Source organism: Poecile atricapillus, chromosome 6, assembly GCF_030490865.1.
Source record: "Poecile atricapillus isolate bPoeAtr1 chromosome 6, bPoeAtr1.hap1, whole genome shotgun sequence".
Classification (NCBI taxonomy): Eukaryota; Metazoa; Chordata; class Aves; order Passeriformes; family Paridae; genus Poecile; species Poecile atricapillus.
The window spans coordinates 38,071,319-38,092,422 of NC_081254.1; the positions used below are offsets into that span (position 1 = coordinate 38,071,319).

At 56.9% G+C, this 21,104-nt stretch overlaps 1 protein-coding gene across 3 annotated transcripts in view; it reads right to left on the bottom strand.

Annotated features, from left to right (window-relative positions):
• The window catches only part of STK32C (serine/threonine kinase 32C), a 72,736-nt gene extending 54,911 nt beyond the window's left edge, over positions 1 to 17,825 (bottom strand). Inside the window, exons 1-2 of one of the 3 annotated variants that reach the window (XM_058841917.1) lie at positions 17,712 to 17,766; positions 17,517 to 17,675 (exon numbers count right to left, since the gene is read on the bottom strand). In XM_058841917.1, coding sequence (XP_058697900.1) covers positions 17,517 to 17,601 — 85 coding nt within the window. In that variant the 5' untranslated portion in view covers positions 17,602 to 17,675; positions 17,712 to 17,766. Of the gene's footprint in view, positions 1 to 17,516 lie in introns of all 3 variants that reach the window. The other 2 variants (XM_058841919.1, XM_058841918.1) reach the window with 2 other exon arrangements.
• Between the last annotated feature and the right edge of the window lie 3,279 nt (positions 17,826 to 21,104).

A 21,104-nucleotide genomic window follows, 5' to 3' on the forward strand; every position in this document is an offset into this window, starting at 1 on the left:
GGGCTCCAGCTGACACCAGCTCCAGAGACGAGGCTGCAGGCTGACAGTGTGTCTTCAATATCCATATCTCACGGTAGCAGAACATCTTTGTTTACGCCTAACACACCACATGACATTCGGCAGTATAGGAGGAAGGAGTGTAATTAAATCTCTGCTGTAATTGTCAAAACAAACAAGCAACGTTTATTTTGCTCATTTGCCGATAGAGATTTGCAGTGGAAATGGAAAACTGCGAGTGTTGGGGGTGGCTGTGGCGGACAGAAGGAGGCAGAGGGTGGTGGGCTGGGTGACCAGTGACGATGGCCGGGTGCTGGGAGCAGCTGCCGGCGCCTCTGGCACATCCCGAGTTCCATGGGGCAGGGAAGAGCCATGGGGCAGAGCCAGTGGCGCCACACAGAAATGGTAACGAGATCAACCCAGCAAGCACCCTCTGCCCTCGCTACTATCCCTCAAAGAGCTCTCCTCTCAACTGCTTTTTAATTAACTGCAGCAATTAGCGTCACCCAAGCAGCCCCAGCAGAGTGCCTCTCAACGACATCTCGCTGCCCTCCAAGCACAGCTTTAATTAGGAGTGATCTCAGCCAGGCTGCTGGCTCTGCGTGGCACCAAGCCCACCTCCCTGGAGCTGGCCCGCTGGTCAGGCTGCCCCAGGGCAGCCACTGGGCTCCCAGAGGGGGAAGCAGTGGAGGATTTGCGTGTGTGTCGCTGCTGGGGCACTCTGATCCCTTAACACCACCCAAAGCAACTCCAACCACCCAGGCTGGATGCACACAGAGGTTGGAGATGCATTGGGCAGCCAGGGCACTGCACTGGGAGAGCCTCAGTGTCAGAGGGACCAAGAGAGAGGGGTGAGTCTAAAACAGCACTAAATGATCAGTCTAAAAGAAGCAGAAGCTTCAACAGAAGAACCAGGTACCATTTTCCCGTTCCCTCTGTCTCTTCCTTCAGTCCATGTCCCAGCACACCGGCTGCAGGGGTGCCCACCAGGACCCCCACATGCTCCTGGTGCCAGATGTGGGGAGCACAGGTCCAGCGTGGGGGCACAGCACAGCCTGGGGGCTCCAAGCCCAGAGCAGCTGGTGGTCCCTACACCAATGAGTCACTTCCACCTCATCATTCAAACTGGCATCAGTAACAGCTTGGCACTCATGTGCCTAAAGAGAGGACTTTGTGACCCAAAGGGACACTCATGACCATGGACAAACCAACATGGTCTAAGCAAGAGCATCACCGCTGGGCTGTGCTGGCACCACCTCTGTGTGCTCAGAGCCAACAAAACAATTAAGAGTTCACCTGCAGGCAGAGGTGTACCACCTCCTGATGGACCAAACCTCCCCCCTGGAAGCACCAGCAGGAAGGAATTCAGGTATGTAGGACGCGGATCTGACAACACTGTACAGCTCTACTCGAGCCCAACACCAACAAACGCTGCTGCACTGAGACCTACTTTGCAGCAAACCTTGTACTGCATTTGCATCGTGTTGAGACACAAAGAACTTGCAAGCAGTGGGGCTTCACTGAAAGGTTTAAAAACAATCCTGGGGAATGGAGCTGACATTTGGGTCACACATGGGAAATCTGATCTTGGGTGTGTCAGAACAGCCCCAGTCGTGCTCCTCACAGCAGGTCCTGGTGAGGAACAGCAGTGAGACAAGCTGGGGCACCTGAGGGCAGAAAGGGAAGCTGTCCAGAGAGGTACCTCCGTGGTACATCCCTATCCTAAACAAAAGAATTACTCCTTTTGCAAATTGTCTGTAATTATGGCACCATAGATGATTTCCTGTGTTTCATGATTACTCCTGCCTGCAGTTACAGACCTGACCTGTCCCCACCCAGTGAGAGGCTGTGGCTGGTGCCAGAGAAGAGGCTCCCTGCTCAGACACACCCACAGCTCCAGGTAGAATGATGCCCATATCCAGATTTCGCCAAGGCCAAGGAGATTGGCACTATCTGTGTGCTAATGAAACCTGAGGGAGGCTTCCCTGAAACCTGGACAGGCTTTCGGTTCCCCTTGGCCCAGGGCTCTGCTCCTCCCTGCCTGTGGAAGGGCCACATCCCACAGCCCTCTGCGATCCCAGCAGCACCTCACTCACCTCCTGCTTCCTTTGAAAATCCCAACAAAACTGTTTTGCTCTGAGCCCCAGCCAGCTGCCAGGCACCCAGAGCAGGGTGTCTGGGGTGCAGACAGGCACACACAGGTCACCCTCAGGTACTGAAAACCAGAGGGGAGCACCAGAGCACCCAGCCAGCTGGGCACAGCCACCACTGCCCGAAATGCCAGCTTATTGTTGCCATTTTTCTTCATGCTCTGTGACATTAGCAGGGTAAATTTAGAAACAACAGACTACTTCTTTATATAGCAACAGCCAACCTGTGGAGAAGAGCGCTCCGAGACTGCGGGAGGACAGATTCTGCAGTTGGGTTTTTGTTGAGATGTTGGGCTGTATTAGCACTCACAGGCTGACGGGCTCAGGACACTTTGTCACACCAAGGACAGCAGGAGATGCTCCTGCCCTGCCGGCTCCCTTCGGAGGGCAGGCAGGACCACACCTGGAGATGGGGCTGGGATGGCTCAGGGATCTCATCTGGAGCAGGTGAAAGTTAGGGAGGGCTGCAGTGTGCTCTGAAAGTGAGAGCAAAGTGAGTCAGTCGCTGTGCACAGAGCACAGAGCTGTGCTGGAGCTCTCTAAGGGACAGCCCAGCCCTGTCCCCACTGCCCGGCTGTGCTGGCACTGGGACCCTGCCCTCACCCCCAGGGCCTGGCCAGCCCTTCCCGTTGCTGTGGAAATACAGATAATAACGAGCAGCACGAGTCACCCTAGAGATGCTCCAGTTGCTAATTTGAAATCCAATGCACTTTTTCATGCTGTAACAGTATCCCACCCTCCTGCCACCGCACAACTGCGCCCTGCAGAGAAGGAGCCGCCTGGGAGAAGGGAAAACAACAAGGCTTTGTATTCAAAGATCAGGAAACTGCTCACAAGGGCATTCAAAGTAGACAGACCATGGCTAACTTCAGTACCACAGCACTTGGGAAGGCCCTGACCCTGTATTTGAATGATTTAAAACATTAATTAATAGAAAAAACAGCAATGTTAATAATTAGGAACACTCTTCCAAGAAAGCCACATTAAATCCAGTCACCACAGGTAATTGAAGCCCTCAGACCTGGTGGTTTTTTTTTTGCTGTGCACCCAAAGAGAGCCACAAAAGCTGCTCGGGGCAGAGAGAAGAAGGAGCCACCCACACCTTGTTTAACTTTGTGTTCTATGCGGCAACAAACAGCAAGCTGTGACAAAACTGCTGGGCTCACAGCAGCAACCAGTGTGTGATGGATCACACACAAGCATTTTTAAGTGAGAACTTAAAAACCACTGATAACAAAACAGAATTCAGCATTCCCTTTTCTTTTTTAAATTACACGAGAGGATTTGAGAGGTCTGAGGCAAACACAGGTCTTTTGGGGAACAATCTGCCTCATTCCATTTGATATCACATATTCTATCGTTTATTTTATGTCTCCTGATCATCATTGCTTTTCCCAAATCAATTCAGAAGCATTGGAGTTTCCTGCAATGTGTAACAGCCCTAGGACAACAATTCTTTGTAACACAGAGAGCCCAAGAATATTTTCTACAATCAGCTGCTTCTGGTTTTCCATCAAAAGAGGCTTTTACTATTTGCCACGCCAGCAAATTCGTTGTGGTTCATGAAAGACAGTCTTGTTCCTCCTGCTGTGTCACTGGGGCTGGTGACACCTACCAGAACACTGGGAAAATACATCAAAAAGTCAAACTGTGCACCAGCCGTGCTGCATTTGAGCTGCAAGAGAGGCAACAGAAGAGACATCTCGTTTTGAAATGCCATTTCCTTGTTTTCTAGCACACCAGCACTGCTGCACACACTGCGATTACAGCACTGAACAATGGTCTCTGCTGCAGCCTTTCACACCACTGGAGCACCAAAAGGCAAATCAAAAAGAATAGAAATAAAAACTGGAAAAAGAGCTGAACTGGCAGCTGTGCTCATTTCTTGGCAACTGGATGGATCAGCACCATGAAAATATAGTGATGTCTGGTTTGGGGTTGGGGTTTTTAACTTGGGCACATTGATGAACACACAGCCTCCATCATGACCTCCTCCATGGCTTGGAAAGGGAGCTCAGGCCTTGGCAGGGATGCCCAGGGAGGGTTGCAGTGCCCACCCCTGGAGGTTCCCAAGGAATTCCTGGAGGTGACACTCAGGGCTCTGGGGACAAGGTGGGGATGGGGCACAGCTGGGATTCCATGATCCTGGAGTGCTTTTCCAGCCTACATGATTGTGTGATTGTGTGTGAAACACTGTGCCAAGAGGCAAGAGCCCTTTGTGTGCCCACAGGGGCAGTGAGCAGCGTGCACTCTCTGCGTGTGCACACTGCACTTGGAGTTCATTCAGACATTCCCAGCTGAGACCGTTTTCCTCACGACAGCCTTGTCAACACAGTGATGATGACTTGAAAACAAACTCTGGATTTCCCTCTCGAGAGCAGCCACTGGTGGGGTGTGCAGGCTCCAGGGTGCTATTTCAGGCACACGGGCCTATCTTTGTCCCAGAGGCTCGTGAGCAGCAGACAGGCTCCCAAAATACCTTTGGCTGGGATCAGTGGATGTGCTGCTCGGCAGAGCCGCTGCTGCAGCAGTTCAGGGGCTGTGGAAATGCTGCTTCTCCACCAGCCCTCACTCCTGTCACAAACTCAGCTGAAGAGGGCAGACACAGGGGCAGCAGCAGCTCACAGGGGCTCAGAAGGGAACCCAAGTGCCCCGAGCAGGCTGAGCACCAACACCAGCTGCAGGAGCCACCGGGCCCAAGGCTGCTGAGCACCAGCACTGAGGCAGCACCAAGAGGGGGTTTGGTGTCTCTGGGACCAGCGCTGTCCCCACATGCAGGTCTGTGTTCTGCACACATTGAGTTGGGCAGGCATTTCCCACAGTTCTGGCAATGGAAGAGGCTCTTTTTGGCAAAGAAGGAAAAATCAGTAGCAAGACAGTGTGAGAGGTATCACTCACACGTGCTGGCAATGACAGTAACTCTGGGAAGGAAAAAAGAACAAGAGAGTGATGAATACCTGAAGTTATTTTGCTTGACCTCAGGTGGGAGCAGTGATCCCCTTTGGTACCCCCTGTAGCCTACAAGAAGCCTGTTCCTTCTTTTGGCGATGTCAGAACAAATTCTCTCCATGGTCGGGCCTCACTGATACACCTGAGTGCCACAGGGACTGGGCTGACCCACCTGGCACCTGCAGGACCGGTGGCCATAACCACTCAGGATTCATTCCAACTCCACAAGAACAGAGCAGACCCAAATTCACAGCAGATGTCAAACAGAATTATTCACCAAGTTCAGATTCTCTGGGGAAAGCAGACATCCTACTTCTGTGATAAGAAATTCTCTGGAGCACAGTGATGTGCAACTCACTCTGGAAAGAAAGAACATCTTCTGACAGAGGACCAGCCTCAGGGAGCAGGGCAGCCAGGTCTCACAGCAGCACGTGGAGCAGGGCATTGCCTTCCCCTCCAGCCGTGCTGGGCACCATGGGGGGCTGCAGGGGGGCAGAGCTGGCCCTTGGGAGAGCCCCCTCCTCACACTGCACAGCACCTCGGGCACTGCTGCCCGAGCACAGACCGGGCCCGAGCTCATCCCTGCGGCTGTGTCAGCTCAGCACTGACCCCTGGGCACCAGGGCCACCCCTCTGCCCCCTGCCCTGGGACACCCCACAGAGCAAACCCCAGGGAATAACCCCTGTGCAGCCTCGGCAACAGAGCCAGAGAAGAGCTGGTGATGGAAAAACCCCACTTCAGCACAGAGAGCAGGAGGAGGAAAGTGGCCTCAGGAGAGAGCAGCGGGGGAGGCAGGGGTGCCTTTGGAGATGCCAAGCTAAGAGCATGGAAAAATCCAACCCAAGGCCAGAAGAAGAACTAACTAAAATGATTTCCCAAGTAGTGCTGAGGGGCAACAGAGACCGAACAGTTTGTTGATGTTACTCAGCCTTTTGATAAACAGAAGCAATTTGTTCTAGTTAAAAGAAACCTGCTATTTTTTAAATAAATTCACAGATTGATCTTTACATCAGAAAGCCATGTAGAGAAACACACAACAGGCTGAAAGTATTCATTAATCAATCCCTAAGTTTGTGTCGCTGCAGCTGGGCTTGTTTTGACACCTGCTCGCGATGCTCCTGCTGCGGCATTTAACGTGGAATAAAAGGCGGTGGAGCAGAGCAGCAGCCCCTGGCAGCGGCCACAGGGCTGGAGCTGCTGGAAGGGCAATCCCGTGGGGCCGGGCTGGAGCTGCTGCTGGAGCTTCTGGTGCTGCTGGAAGGGCAATCCCGCGGGGCCGGGCTGGAGCTGCTGGAGCTGCTGCTGGAGCTGCTGCTGGAGCTGCTGCTGCTGCTGGAAGGGCAGTCCCGCGGGGCCGGGCTGGAGCTGCTGCTGCTGGAGCTTGCTGGAGCTGGTGCTGCTGGAAGGGCAATCCCGCGGGGCCGGGGCAGAGCCGGGCTGGAGCTGCTGGAGCTGCTGGTGCTGCTGGAGCTGCTGGAGTTGCTGGAGCTGCTGGAGCTGCTGGAGTTGCTGGAGCTGCTGGAGTTGCTGGAGTTGCTGGAGTTGCTGGAGCTGCTGGAGCTGCTGGAGTTGCTGGAGTTGCTGGAGCTGCTGGAGCTGCTGGAGCTGCTGGAGTTGCTGGAGCTGCTGGAGCTGCTGGAGTTGCTGCTGGAGCTGCTGGAGTTGCTGGAGCTGCTGGAGCTGCTGGAGTTGCTGCTGGAGCTGCTGGAGCTGCTGGAGCTGCTGGAGCTGCTGGAGCTGCTGGTGCTGCTGGTGCTGCTGGAGCTGCTGGAGCTGCTGGAGCTGCTGGAGCTGCTGGAGCTGCTGGTGCTGCTGGAGCTGGAGCTGCTGCTGGAGCTGCTGGAGCTGCTGGTGCTGCTGGAGCTGCTGGTGCTGCTGGAGCTGGAGCTGCTGCTGGAGCTGCTGGAGCTGCTGGTGCTGGATCAGGAGCTGGCCCGTGGGTCTGGCTCCGAGAGCCAGGGTGTGCGAGCAGCTCTGGCCCAGCACTGGCCCAGCACCCCGGTGTGGGCACCGCTGCCCAGCGCTCCCCGCACGGCTGTGCCCGAGCCCGGCACTGCCGGGGGCTGCAGCAGCCCGGGATGGCCGAGGGGCAGCGGCCGCTGGAGGGGAGAGCCAGGCACCCCCAGCCCGGGGCACGGCCGCTGCTCTGCGCAGCCAGAGCTCGCTCCTCACACGCTCTCCTGCTCTTCGGGGAGCTCGCAGCCTTGTGCCGAGCCCACGGCAACAGCTCTCCCCAAAATCTGCCGCTGGTTTAACAGTGGCTGCAAGGAAACGGCCCCAAGGTCGGGCACCGAGCTGGGGACACGGTCAGAGCCACCCCAGCAGGGATGACAGGGAAGCTCCCGGCCCTTCAGGAGACACACATCACTGTCAGGACAGGGGATTGCTTCATCGTGTGCTGAAGATCCTGCCAAACCTCTTCTGTGCTGGAAGAGCCACTAATCCATGCCAGTTCAAAGTTCTGAGCAGATCTAGAATAAGGCTTGAATATGAAACCATGGGGCCTGTTGGCATGTGTATGAATTATTCATGTGCTTACCATATGCGGCATTGAGCCTTTAGAGTGCAAATTATTTGGGACCAAGCTTTGGCCCTATTTTCTGTGAAGCATTAAGCACGTTTTCCAACAGTGCAAGCAATCCAAACATAATGTGTATCATTTTCTGTGTTCCCTGCTCGCTGCTCTTGCCTGCCAGTTCCCATTAAGACTGGGAACCAGTACACAAAAAGCCAAGGTGCAGGACGTGGCTTTCCCGAGGATTCTGTGGCATTTGCTTCACAAGGCAGTTTAATGTGCCACATCTCTCACACAGGAGATGACCTATATCCTTGTGGCAGTGAAACACACTGAGCCCTGGGGGTAAAGCTGTGTCCAGCCAGCTCCAGAGAGTCACCCTCACCCATAAATGTCTCTCCAAATCCTCACAAGAACTACCTGCTCCGAGGAGGAACCTGAGCTTTAGCCCAAGCCCTGTTCAGCTCACCTGTCTGACCTTTGTCAGACACCAGTATTAAAAATACAGGAATCCTGCAAGGAACCAGCGTGTGCCTTTTGCTGACTGTCCCACCTACACCCCAACGCTATTCACTGCTGATGCTGGGCAGGGTCTTGTCTCTTGGATTCCTAAACACTCCAACAGGTTATTCTCAACCTAAATTCCTTCCCAGTTTCTACCAAGTTTCCCTGTTCCTTTGTGCTTTTTTCCCCACCCTGGATATCTGAATTACTCATATGGTGGCCTTTTGCCACCATGTGATCCCTCTAAAATCCCAGGACATAAATCACACCCCAGTATTTTCAGCAGTGATGGCAAATTTTGTTGAGTTGTGCATTTTTCTTGTCAGAGGAGAGGAGGGGGTTATGGTTGGGAGAAATAAAGAAAAGGAGAAAGAAATATTTTTTTCCTGGGCAAAGACAGCTCAGGCAGGAATGGGAGACCCAAAGGAACACAGCAGTGCCTGCAGTGCTTCCACAGCCTCACTCCTGCCCTCCCCACTCTGCTCCACAGCTACTCCTGACACTTTCTCCAGTGCTCCAATGCACATATTACCCGTGTAAATACAAAATATTGCTTGTATCTTCGGACAGCTCAGCCATAACCAAATGCAAACCTTGGACAATAAGGTAACTCTGTGTTGGGACAGCCCTTTGCAGGTTACCCTGAAAGTCACTCGAGCATCATCAGCCTCAGGAGTTCTCTGCTGGAGCCACTAGAACCAAATAAAGGTATTTTCTGGAAGAATAAATGAAATTTATCAGCTTCCAGAAACATCAGCAAAGCTATAAAGACATTACATTGCAGTTCAATTTAATTTAATTTAATTACACAGCAGGGCTAACTATCAGCCTGTAAGGATTCATGGGCACAGGAAACCAGCAAGCCACGTCATTCTGAACATCCTTCAGTGCCTGCATCTCCTCAGCACTCCCAGGTGCTGGGAGAGCCCTGAACTCCACCTGAGATGTAAATGAACACATCAACACTCACACTCTGTCACACTGTCACACCTCATTGCCTGGCAGTGCTCAGAGACGGCTGTTCCCACACATCCGAAGCACTTTAAATTTTCCATAACTGTCACCGAAAGCAATTTCATTCCTGAAGAACAGTGAGAGAGGGAAAGAGGACACTGACATTTATCTTCTCTTGTGCAGAGAGGCTGAGGGGCTCTCAGGCTGTCCCGACACCGTTCTTCAGCAGCCGGGTGCCAAGGCAGGGCCCAGCCAGCGCGGATCCCCTCCCTGGCACACAGCTGTGCAGGTGCTGGCACACATCTGGCACACAGCTGGCACACATCTGGGAGGGACAGCCCTCCTGCCAGCCCCCCACGGCTCCCCGTGCTGCCTCTGGCGCTTGTGGCCACACAGCAGCACAGGAAGCTGGTGGCGATGGCCCAGGGGGTGGCTCGGGACAGGACGGGCAGCCGGGTGTGCAAACTGTGCTTTCACAGCCCCCACGGGCACCAGAGGCTGCACAGCCTGCAGAGGGACCGTGCCCTCCCAGCTGGAGAGCAGCTCTGCTGGGAAGAGTGGCAAAAGTCAGAGCTGCTTGTACATCCCAGGCTGCCACCAACGGGCTCAGCATCAGCCCCGGGCCGAGTCCAGAGGAGCCACGCTCACAGAGACTCACCTGTGTCCACACAGAGGGGAAAGCCAAGCCCTGACCCAGGGCACAACACCACTGTGGGTGAGCAACGCTCCATTTCAGGCATTCCCACAAGAAATAAAGCAATATTTAGAAGGGAAGGCAGGCTCTCCCCAGCCCTGCGTGGGCACACAGCAGCTCCACACCCCTCCTCCCCTAATGCGACACACCGAGAACCCAGCCAGCTGCTTCAGCACCCCAGTCTGAGATGGTGAAAGAACCAAACTGCAAAAGGAGCAACTTCTTTCATTTCTGGGGAGGTTTTCCTTGTCAAGGGCCGCTCACTGACATTCCAGGAGGTGGAATGACCTTGTGCCTCCTCCACAGCACTGCCAGCACAGCTCTCCCGCCCGCAGCTGCCCCTGCTGCTCCCTAGAAGCGCCCATCAGCTCCGTGTGCCAGGACATGTACCCCAGACAGCTCCTCCAGGAGTGCCAGCCCCAGGAAGGTCACCGTGCCAGCCCTGGGGACGTGGGAGGAAGGTGGGCAGATCCCCAGCAACGTGCTCCTGCATGTTATTCCCAAACCACAGGAAGCCCATGCCAAGCTAGCCATGAGGACTGTGGCCTCCACAGAATACACCAAGTATTAATCTGAGTTAATATTTCACTTGAATGGTACTTCCAGTGACTTTTTCTTGATTGTCCTTGTCCCTCCCTATCCATCAAATGTCCCTCAGATTGCTGTTGTGTTTGTTTATTTTTTTGTTTCTCCAGCTCCATGTGAACAGTCTCAGCTGCCCTGAGGGCTCATTTCACCCCGATCTCCTCAGATCTCCCACAGACACACGAGCCCCTCGAGAATGGCTTTTCTTCAGCCTCCAGCCAGCACCGCTGCCAAGGGAGCGCAGCCAGCCTTGGAGAGGGACAGCACAGTCATTAACCAGCTCAGGGCCAGCAACCCTGTACTGCCAGGGTACCACACACCTCCAGGACCTGGAACTGCCCAATTCCCAGGATTTCACCTATTTCTGCGTTACATGGCACACTGCAAAGCTTCACGCCTAGAGAAGCTTTCCATCCTTGGAGGGAATGAGGGGCAGTGGCTCTGCCGGGGACAGAGCCCACGGAGGGAGCGAGTCCCTGGGCAAAGCACAGGCAAAACATCCCAGATCCGGGGGCAGCCGGAACAAAGCCCCGCTGACGATGCTAAACACAGCTTTGCTGACACCTCCTTGCAATTCCCACTCCCTCCTCCCCCCGCTTACTTACTTAACTACCACTTTGATAATACAGAAAGGCTTTTTTCCCTTGTGTTTAAATATCAGGGAAGGCATCTGTGCTCCCAACCCACAGCCATGAAAGTCAGGCTATGGGAAAAGCTCTCCTTGTAGTCTGAGCAGGGAACACTTCAGTCAGCAGTGTGCAGAGCATGGAAGTTTAACACATCGGAATCTGACCCCAAATAAGTAGTATTTGGGATTTTACCACTGCCTGACTGGGCACTAAAGAATAGATTTCCAATAGAAGGGCAACGTTTCCTGCTCGGGGCTTGCAAGCCCTGCCCAGCTGAGGTGACAGAGTCGGGCTCTGCGAGGAGCAGCCGAGGCAGGAGGAGCAGAGACGATGCTCAGGGACAGCCCAGGGACACAGGGACAGGGGACACAGCCAGGCCATGCTGGCTGCCCCGACATCAGCACATGGCTTATAGCACTGACCACTTCAGGAGAGAGAGAGAAACCTTTCCTGATCCTTGGATCCATCTTCCAGGTCCCACATCCAGCACAGCAGGATGTCCCCAGCCCTGTCACAAAGCTGGCCAGAAGGGTTTGGGTCTCCCCACGGGTGAAGGACACAGAACAAGAGGGGTCAGGCTTTGCTCCCCATCCTTCCATGTCCCTGTTGCCCTGAAGCTCCGACTGTCTGGCAGCAGCCCTCGTTTCCCTGAAGGTTCCAACCCCTGGAACAGAAAGTTACAGGGAAGAATTCCAAGCTGAAAAACTACTGCTGAGAGCCGTGGAGAATGTTGGGCATCTCACTGCCACGGAACAGAGGAGTAAAATCAGGAGCACAAACAGTTTGCCAGTCTGCGAGGAGCGAAGGCCGGAGCTCCCCGGGATGAACACAAGGGCTCCGGGAGCTGCCCGAAGCTGCTCCAGCAGCGCCCGGCCAGGACAGGCTCCGAGGGGCGGCTGCAGGATCGGGATCACCGGGACCAGCCCGGGCATCTCCCCCAGCCAGGGCAGGCTCCGAGGGGCGGCTGCAGGATCCGGGATCACCGGGACCAGCCCGGGCATCTCCCCCAGCCAGGACAGGCTCCGAGGGGCGGCTGCAGGATCCGGGATCACCGGGACCAGCCCGGGCATCTCCCCCGGCCGGGACAGGCTCCGAGCAGGCGGCTGCAGGCTGCGGGGACACCGGGACCAGCCCGGGCATGGTCCCCAGCCAGGACAGGCTCCGAGGGGCGGCTGCAGGATCGGGATCACCGGGACCAGCCCGGGCATCTCCCCCGGCCAGGACAGGCTCCGAGGGGCGGCTGCAGGATCGGGATCACCGGGACCAGCCCGGGCATGGTCCCCAGCCAGGACAGGCTCCGAGGGGCGGCTGCAGGATCACCGGGACCAGCCCGGGCATCTCCCCCGGCCGGGACAGGCTCCGAGGGGCGGCTGCAGGATCGGGATCACCGGGACCAGCCCGGGCATCTCCCCCGGCCGGGACAGGCTCCGAGGGGCGGCTGCAGGATCGGGATCACCGGGACCAGCCCGGGCATGGTCCCCAGCCAGGACAGGCTCCGAGCAGGCGGCTGCAGGATCCGGGATCACCGGGACCAGCCCGGGCATCTCCCCCGGCCAGGACAGGCTCCGAGGGGCGGCTGCAGGATGCGGGGGCACCGGGACCAGCCCGGGCATGGTCCCCGGCCGTGTCCACCCCGCCTGGGGCTCTCGCTCCCGGTGTGTGGCCCCACGGCTGCAGCACACAGCCTCAGATGAAAATGGTGATTGTTTTAAGCGGCTTCTGGCCCGTTTCCTGGGCCGGTGCCTCGGGTGAGGAGCAGGGGAGGCTGCAGGGTCCCCGCGTGTTCCCGGAGCTGCTCCTCTGCCAAGGGAACATTTCGGCCAGCAGTGTGCAGAGCGTGGAAGCTGAACCTGGCCTGGCCAGGGCTGCCTGCGCTCCCACAGCCGCGTCTCACCCTGCGGCTCCTCCGCTCGGCAGCTCCCAGGGGCTCCCGGAGCCCTCTCAGCCCCACATCCAGCAATACCCACGGCCACGGGGCACGGTGACCACGGCTCCCTCCCACCCTGCACGCCCCCAAACGCTGCTGCCCCCCTGCAGCCCCGTCTCAGCCCCCAGCCCCAGCCTGGTGCCCCCTCCCAGTGCCACCAGGGCTGTGACACGGGCACTGACACCCACGGGCGCTCCTCCTGACCCGGCTGACCCTGAGCACACACAGGCTGCTCCCCTGGGACACCTCACCATGAGCTAGAGAACGGGAAACTTGGCTTTAAAAGTTGATTTTGGTGCAAGTAGGATAAACACAGGCGCCTGCACCTGACCCCCTTACAAAACACCATCTGCATTGTGGCAGAATCAAAAAAGGGATGGGTGGGAAAAGTGATTGAGACTAAATACTAAATGATGATGGAAGTCACTGGGCTGCACCATTAAAGCCTTGTACATCAGCAGAAAAACTAATTCAGCATCAGGACACGGACAGGAGCCCTGGACCACTCACCTCGTGTCAGCGAGGGGAGGCACAGCAAAGCAAAAAGCAGCAGATGGCTTCACAGATTCTCATGTATATTTACACACAGTTTTTTTAGTAAACCACTTTGATTCAGGAGAAACCACATCCAAAATGCACTCTTGAAATCCCTCTTCAGACATAATTTCATAGAGAGATAAATCATGCTGTGGTTTCCCCCCTCTCTCATGTAACACAACTGTGGGCAATGCTAATAGCACTAAGTGTGCCCTGTGTTTCCTCCTGCTCAGCCCCGGTGCCCAAGTCCAACAACTCTCTAAGCATTTTTTAGATATTTGGGTTGAAACATTCCCACTGGCTTCACTGACAGGTTTTCATCACTTGGTATAAAAAATAAATCTTAAATTTTTATTATTTTTTTTAAAGGAGGGAGATGTCAATAAAACTTGCTTGGCTGTTTCCCAGAATGACAGCAAAATTCCTGCCCAAATGACAAACAAGCCTCATGACCTCTGTGCCTCCTCTCACTCTCCAACTCCCTGGCAGGAGGGGACAGCCGGGGGGATTTGGGATCTGCTCCCAGGAACAGGGACAGGAGGAGAGGGAACAGGCTCAGGATGCCCAGGGCAGGCTCAGGGGGGACAGCAGCAGGAATTTCCCCATGGAAAGGGAGCTCAGGCCTTGGCAGTGCCCAGGGAGGGTTCAGTGCCCATCCCTGGAGGTGTCCCAGGAATTGCTGGAGGTGGCACTCAGGGCTCTGGGCTGGGGACATGGTGGGGATCCCCTGGTGGGCACAGCTTGGATTTGATGACCCTGGAGGCTTTTTCCAACCCAAATGATTCTGTGAGACACCCCAGTGCCCCGTGCCCTGCACAGACACACGTCTCAGCCAGCAGACAGGCAGTGACCACCCTTCTGCAGGGCTGGAGAACAAATCCACTTCTAGAGTGAGGAGTTGTTAAAAGACCCTTTCAGGTATAAATAAGAAACCCTGAAAAGTCACTGCAGACAAGGGTGTGTTTTTCCTGATGGAAAACAGCCCACGGTGCTAATGCAGAACCCACTGCAATTCACTTCAGCTCACTGAGCCCACCTTACCCCAGTGCTCCATAACTCCGAGTGCTCCACCCTGCAGCCCTTCTGTTCTTTTGCCTTGTTTTCTTCTTCCCATACTTTTCCCCTTACTTTGTTTTTCCTCCTCCCCCTCCATTCATGAACTTCTGTTCATGAACAGAGTACAGGGTACAATGCACCTCACCAAAACCGAGCTCTCAGAAGCGCATCCCTGGGCAGTGTGTCCATGTAGCCAGGCTGGAGCTCGCTCCCAGCTGATGGATGTGCAGCTTGCCAGGCTTTCTGTGGGACTGGAACCAGCTGGAGCAGCTACCACAGCCAGAGAAACCCATCTCCCCTACCCCAGGGCTCCCTGGAAGCACACAGGCACTGTTCTTTCCCAGCTCTCCTCTTAGTTGACCCCCAGTTTGGAGATGCCCAGAGATGTCCTGCAGGCTGTGTGTGCAAGCAGGGAGCAGCACAGTGCACACACTGCAGCCAGGCAGGGCACCCAGGGGATGGATGTGCTGGCACCTGGCACACCTGGCCTGCTCCTGGCTCCACAGCCACGGGGGAAACTGGGGATGGGGCACCCAGGAAGGGAAGCAAGGAGGGAGCAGCACAGCTGTCCCTTGGGCATGGCTCCCCAGAGCTCAGCCCCACACTGCCCTGGCTGGACCAGGAGCCAGCCCCACACCGCAGCTGAACCAGCACCAGCTTCCAGCTCTGCCAAAGAACAGCCCAGCCCCAGCACTGACAGAAAAGATGCTGAAGAACTGGAGAGGGTTGAGAGAAGCTCTTTAGGATACACTCTGGAATACCAAGTTTACCCTTGGAATCACAGGCTCAGAGAGCTCAACCCACACGTCCCACTGAGGACAAGCTGCTGTGACCCTCCAAGAGAGGGGATGTGACACAGGAGCTCCTGCATTTACACAGAGGAGATCCAATAGCAGCTGGGGCTGGACAGGCTGAGGAGAAACAGCAGTTCTTAATGGAGGAGTAAACAGTGGATACCCCCTGGAGCCAGGAGTTTTACACCAAGAGAGAGCAAACACATCACTGCTCACCCCCAGGACATCCCCCATGCGCTGGCTCAGCCATAGCTGTGTGACAGGAACCAGTGAAGTCCCAAAACCATCCCCCAGGAAGTCAGGGACAAAGACTGTAAGGTCTGCAACGATTCCAAGTCGGCTTTATCTGAGGGAAAATACTACTTGTGTTACTATTGACTACAAAAAACGTTAACCTTCTATTTATGTACACCCTGACAAAATTAATGGGGATTATCTGCTGGATTTCAGCAGTCAGGCTCATCCTTGTGCAGACATCCATCACAAGGAACCACATGTGGGCAAAATTTCACATACCAAACAGTCTTTTCCTTCTTGTATTTTTAATTGCTTTCTCATTAAATTGTTGTCACTAGTAACTCTTCCACATTATGTCACACACAAACCCAAGTATCAACTGGCTGCTTTATCTAAGGAAGTTATTGGGATGTCTTAAGAGATCACCATAGCAACCGTGCCATGACAGTAAATATGAGTTCACTGGAACAACACTGTAGTTGCTCTGAGCACACTCTAACAAGGAATTATGGAAAAGCAGGAGATATCAAGGAAGCAATGTGCCAATAATTAGGACATAGCAAAAGTGCTGCTTGAAAGTACCTGAAGAGGTGTTCCCAGGCTCCTGTCAGCAGCCAGAGCTCACTCGCCCTGGTTTGGTTGCACACAGGCTCAGGGAAGAATTAAAAGCCTCTCAGAAAGAAATTTTGCTTTCAAAATGAAATTGCAGCAAAGCCTCCGATTTAAGTGTCTTTACTAGGCTTGCTCAGTGTGAACTGCTAATAAAAACATGTTGGAGAAATAAACCAGCTCTTGTACCAAGAAAAGTTTGCCTGATTTAACCCCTGTCAGCTGCCAGAGCAGCACAGACAGGTGAGGTCCCTTCACCGAGGGAATTCCAGCAGACCCCGACCCCGCACTCCAACTCTAACACATCCAACTCCAGCTTTATCCACTGCAAAATTCCGGCAGCCCCACACAGGGAATTTTGAGTGTGCTTGGTTGGTGCCACAGGGCCAACGCAGCATCCAGGACTGCCCCGATGGCTCTCCTGACTCTTCCCCCACCCACTGTCAAAGTTTCCTTCCTTTGCTCCTCTGAAATTTCACCCTGCACCCGAGATCTCTAACGCAACTGTGGTATTTCACGGTGTATTTCTAAAAAAAAACCCAGCTTGTATTTTAGGAATAACCCCAAAGCAGCTTTCTGCACGGACAGCAGCGCTTGGGTGTTGATGTGCTGGGTGTTCCTTGGTACAGGCGGGGCTGTCCGTGCACAGACCGAAACTTCTCTGCAGAGCTGTCCCCTCGGCCCCCCTTCTCAGCCCCCCTTGCTTTAACGCCCCGTGTCCGTGGGGTGTCCGTGGGGTGTCCGTGGGGTGTCCGTGGGCAGAGTCCCTGCGTCCTGCGGGGAGGCAGCGCCCGGCCGGACCCCGCACCTGGACACGACCCCCGCCCGCAGCCACCGCTGGGACCCCAGTGCCGGCCAGGGCAGCTGGGAACCCCGGGATGGGCACCCCGGGATGGGTACCTGGGATGGGCACCCCGGAATGGGCACCCCGGGATGGGCACCCCGGAATGGGCACCCCGGGATGGGCACCCCGGAATGGGCACCCCGGAATGGGCACCCCGGGCTGGGAACCCCGGGCTGGGAACCCCGGGATGGGCACCCCGGAATGGGCACCCCGGGCTGGGTACCTGGGATGGGCACCCCGGGCTGGGCACCTCGGGATGGGCACCGCGGCAACTGCACCGCCTGGGCAAAGCAGGGCAGGGCAGAGCACCCCGGAGCTGGCCATCCCGGGCTGGGCAGGGCAGAGTGCCCCGGAGCTGGCCATCCCGGGCTGGGCAGGGCAGAGTGCCCCGGAGCTGGCCATCCCGGGCTGGGCAGGGCAGAGCAGGGCAGAGCAGGGCAGAGTGCCCCAGAGCTGGCCATCCCGGGCTGGGCAGGGCACGGCAGAGCATCCCAGGGCAGGGCGGGCACCCCGGAGCATCTCGGTCCGCACTCACCGTCCTCCCGCTCGTCGAAGACGGGTCTCTTGGAGGAGGAGGCGCTCGCTCCCATCCTCTTCTTCCACTTGCTCCAGTGAAACATCGGGGCAGGCGGCTGGCATGCCCTGCGGCCTCTCCCGCCGGCCCGGCGGCTCCCGCGGCTCCCGCGGCTCCCGCGGCTCCCGCGGCTCCCGCGGCTCCCGCGGCTCCCGGGGCTCCCGGGGCCGGCCCCGCCGCCGCCCTCAGCCGCCCCGCGCCCCGGTGCCGCCCGCCCGCATGGCAGAGCCCGGCACCGCCGCCTCCGCCCGCTGCCCGCGGCGGCCACAGCGCGGCGGGGCGGGGACAGCGGGGCGGGAGCGAGCGGCCCGGGGATGCGGGCGGGGCCGGGAGCGGGGCCGGGGATCCGGGCGGGGCCGGGGGATGCGGGCAGTGGGGCGGAGCGGGGCCGGGAGCGGGGCCGGGGATCCGGGCAGGGCCGGGGGATGCGGGCAGTGGGGCGGAGCGGGGCCGGGAGCGGGGCCGGGGATCCGGGCGGGGCCGGGGGATGCGGGCAGTGGGACGGAGCGGGGCCGGGAGCGGGGCCGGGGATTCGGGATGCGGGCGGGGCGGGGTGAGCGGAGGGGGGCCGGGAGCCGGGGGATGCGGGCAGTGGGGTGGAGCGGGGCCGGGGGATGCGGGCGGGGCCGGGAGTGGGGCCGGGGGATGCGGACAGTGGGGCGGAGCGGAGCCGGGGATGCGGGATGCGGGCGGGGCGGGGTGAGCGGAGCGGGGCCGGGGCCGGGAGCCGGGGGATGCGGACAGCGGGTGGAGCGGGACCGGGGCCGAGAGCGGGGCGGGCCGGGATGCACCTCCCAGCTCCGCCCGCATCCCCCGGGCACTGAGCTGCGGCCGGGCCGTGCCGAGGGCGGCGCTCCGGGCCGGGGGGAGCCGTGCGGGCCCCGCAGCTCCCCGCGCTGAGCCCCGCCCGGCCCGGTGTCCCCCCCTGCCCGGTGTCCCCTCCTGCCCGGTGTCCCCCCCTGCCCTGTGTCCCGGCTGGCCCGGTGTCCCCCCCTGCCCGGTGTCCCCCCCTGCCCGGTGTTCCCCCCTGCCCGGTGTCCCGGCCCTGCCCGGTGTCCCCCCCTGCCCGGTGTCCCCTCCTGCCCGGTGTTCTCCCCTGCCCGGTGTCCCGGCTGGCCCGGTGTCCCCCCCTGCCCGGTGTCCCCCCCTGCCCGGTGTCTCCTCCTGCCCGGTGTCCCGGCCCTGCCCGGTGTCCCCCCCTGCCCGGTGTTCCCCCCTGCCCGGTGTCCCCCCCTGCCCGGTGTCCCCTCCTGCCCGGTGTCCCGGCTGGCCCGGTGTCCCCTCCTGCCCGGTGTCCCGGCCCTGCCCGGTGTCCCCCCCTGCCCGGTGTCCCGGCCCTGCCCGGTGTCCCCTCCTGTCCGGTGTCCCGGCTGGCCCGGTGTCCCCTCCTGCCCGGTGTCCCGGCCCTGCCCGGTGTCCCCCCCTGCCCGGTGTCCCGGCCCTGCCCGGTGTCCCCCCCTGCCCGGTGTCCCGGCCCTGCCCCGCTCCGTTGTGTGTCTCCCGGGGCCCGGAGCTCCCCGCTGCAGCCCAGCCTTGTCCCGGCTCTGTGCGCTCACACCGCTCCTCTCGCTCCGGGCCCCAGGGCTCGCTCCCGCTATCGGCGGCCACCAGAAGCCATTCCCCTTGTCCTGTCACTGCAGGCACTTCTAAACAGAGTCTCTCCATCCTTCTCCGAGGCCCCTCCAGGCACCGGAACGGCACCATAAGGTCGCCACAAAGCTTTTTATTTTCCATGCTGGCCAGTCCAAACTCTCTCAGCCTTTCCTCATGGGACGGGTGCTCCGTCCCTCAAACCCTCTCCATGGCCTCCTCTGACCTTGCTCCGAAAGGCCGATGTGCTGCTGTCCCCAGGGCTGGAGGCTGCAGGTGGGGTCTCCCCTGAGCGGGGCAGAATCCCCCCCTCCCCTGCTGCCCAGGCTGGGGGATCAGCCCAGCACAGGGGATGCTCTGGTTCCTGAGCTGGGGCATGGCCAGCCCTCACCCACCAGCACCCCAGGCTCTTCTGCAGGGCTGCTCTCGACCTGCTCATCCCCCAGCCTGCACTGATCCCCAGTCCTGCCACAGCACCTGCTCTTGCTAAAGCTCATGAGAATGTTGAGCTGGAACATGCTCCTGACTTGGGTTTTCGTGGCTTGCTGAACTGGAATGTCTCGTCAATGGCTGGTGAAAAGCATCTCTCAGAAATAACTCGGTGCCAGCAGACCACACCACAAACGTCAGGGCAAGAGAGCCCTTGAGCCAGTAGACCACAGCTGTTACACCAGCAGTACTTTCATGGTTCTTGAGATGCTGTTTCCCAAGTTTTCATTTTAAATTGATGCTGTTTTCTTTCCCAGCATGTTTTGAAATGGATACGTCAGTTATTGTGCTCCTCGCAGAATGTGTGCGAGCAGGCAGTCATTATTTCAAAGAGCCTGGAAGTTGTAAAAGGATTACAATGGAAGGGTATCATTTAAGAATAGTTTTCCAAAGGCAAAGAATAGTTCTCAAAGAATACTTCTTTGAAAAATCAGAAAGAATTTGCTCTCAAATAAAAAGAACACTTTTATACAAGACAGTAATTTTAGCTTTGTTTAGGTATAGGTTGGTGTTTAAATACACTGTGAATCTCTGAGCTATCAGCTTTCCTCCTTCCTTTCTCCTGCCTTTACATTCTGTAGGAAAAGTATGAAAGCTGCCATCAAACAGCTTCAGTCAGTTGTCATTTCTTTCTCATTCTCCACTAATATTTGGACAATGAAATCCAGAGCACAAAGTCTTTTCCCAATAAATTTTCAAGATGCAGTATAGGAAAAGGATTGGGACATAAGGATGTGTTTGTCCTCATGCCAGAGAAAGGTTTCATTCCACTCCATCTCCTAATTCCTTTCCCAGTGCAGAGGCAGGCAGTGCAACACAGGGTTTGTTCAATTTATTCTTCATTGAGCAGCATATTAAGTGCTTTTACCTTCCTAAACAGGTGTTGAGTAGAAGACAAATAAAAGATCTTGTAAGTTTTCTGTTGCTTGTTTGGTTTTTTTTTTTAGTGCTCCGTTATAGCAGAATTATATTCATTTTAATTGTATTCATTTTCTACTTCAAGAACTTGGAAAGTGGCTCCCTTTGTGTTCACTGGGCACTCGTGTCTGACACTGATTTTAAACCCAGTGAGGAACATGCAGTGAAAGATGTCGGTCCCTCAGCAGCACTGGCATGTCGGAAGTCTCAGCACAGGTCACCCACCCCAATGGCACAGCTCCAGTCACCTGAGGAAAATGACAAGTCATCATTAATGCCAGGAAAAAGGAAAATCCAAAACCTGCTCTACAGTGGTCCAGTGTAGGGAAGAGAAATGGAGAGAAAATTCTGCCTTCTTACATATCCCGGTCTCCAGGGAAACAGAGAACCACTTTGTGTTTGAAATGAGGGAGTTTAAATAAAAGCTGACTTTCCCAGTAATTTATTCCTCAAACATCTTTGGCTGTAGCTCTGACTGCACCCCTAAGGGACAGACCTGCAGTTGGGGTGGCCAAAGGGGTCACTGGCAACAGGCGGTCCTTGAGAACACTG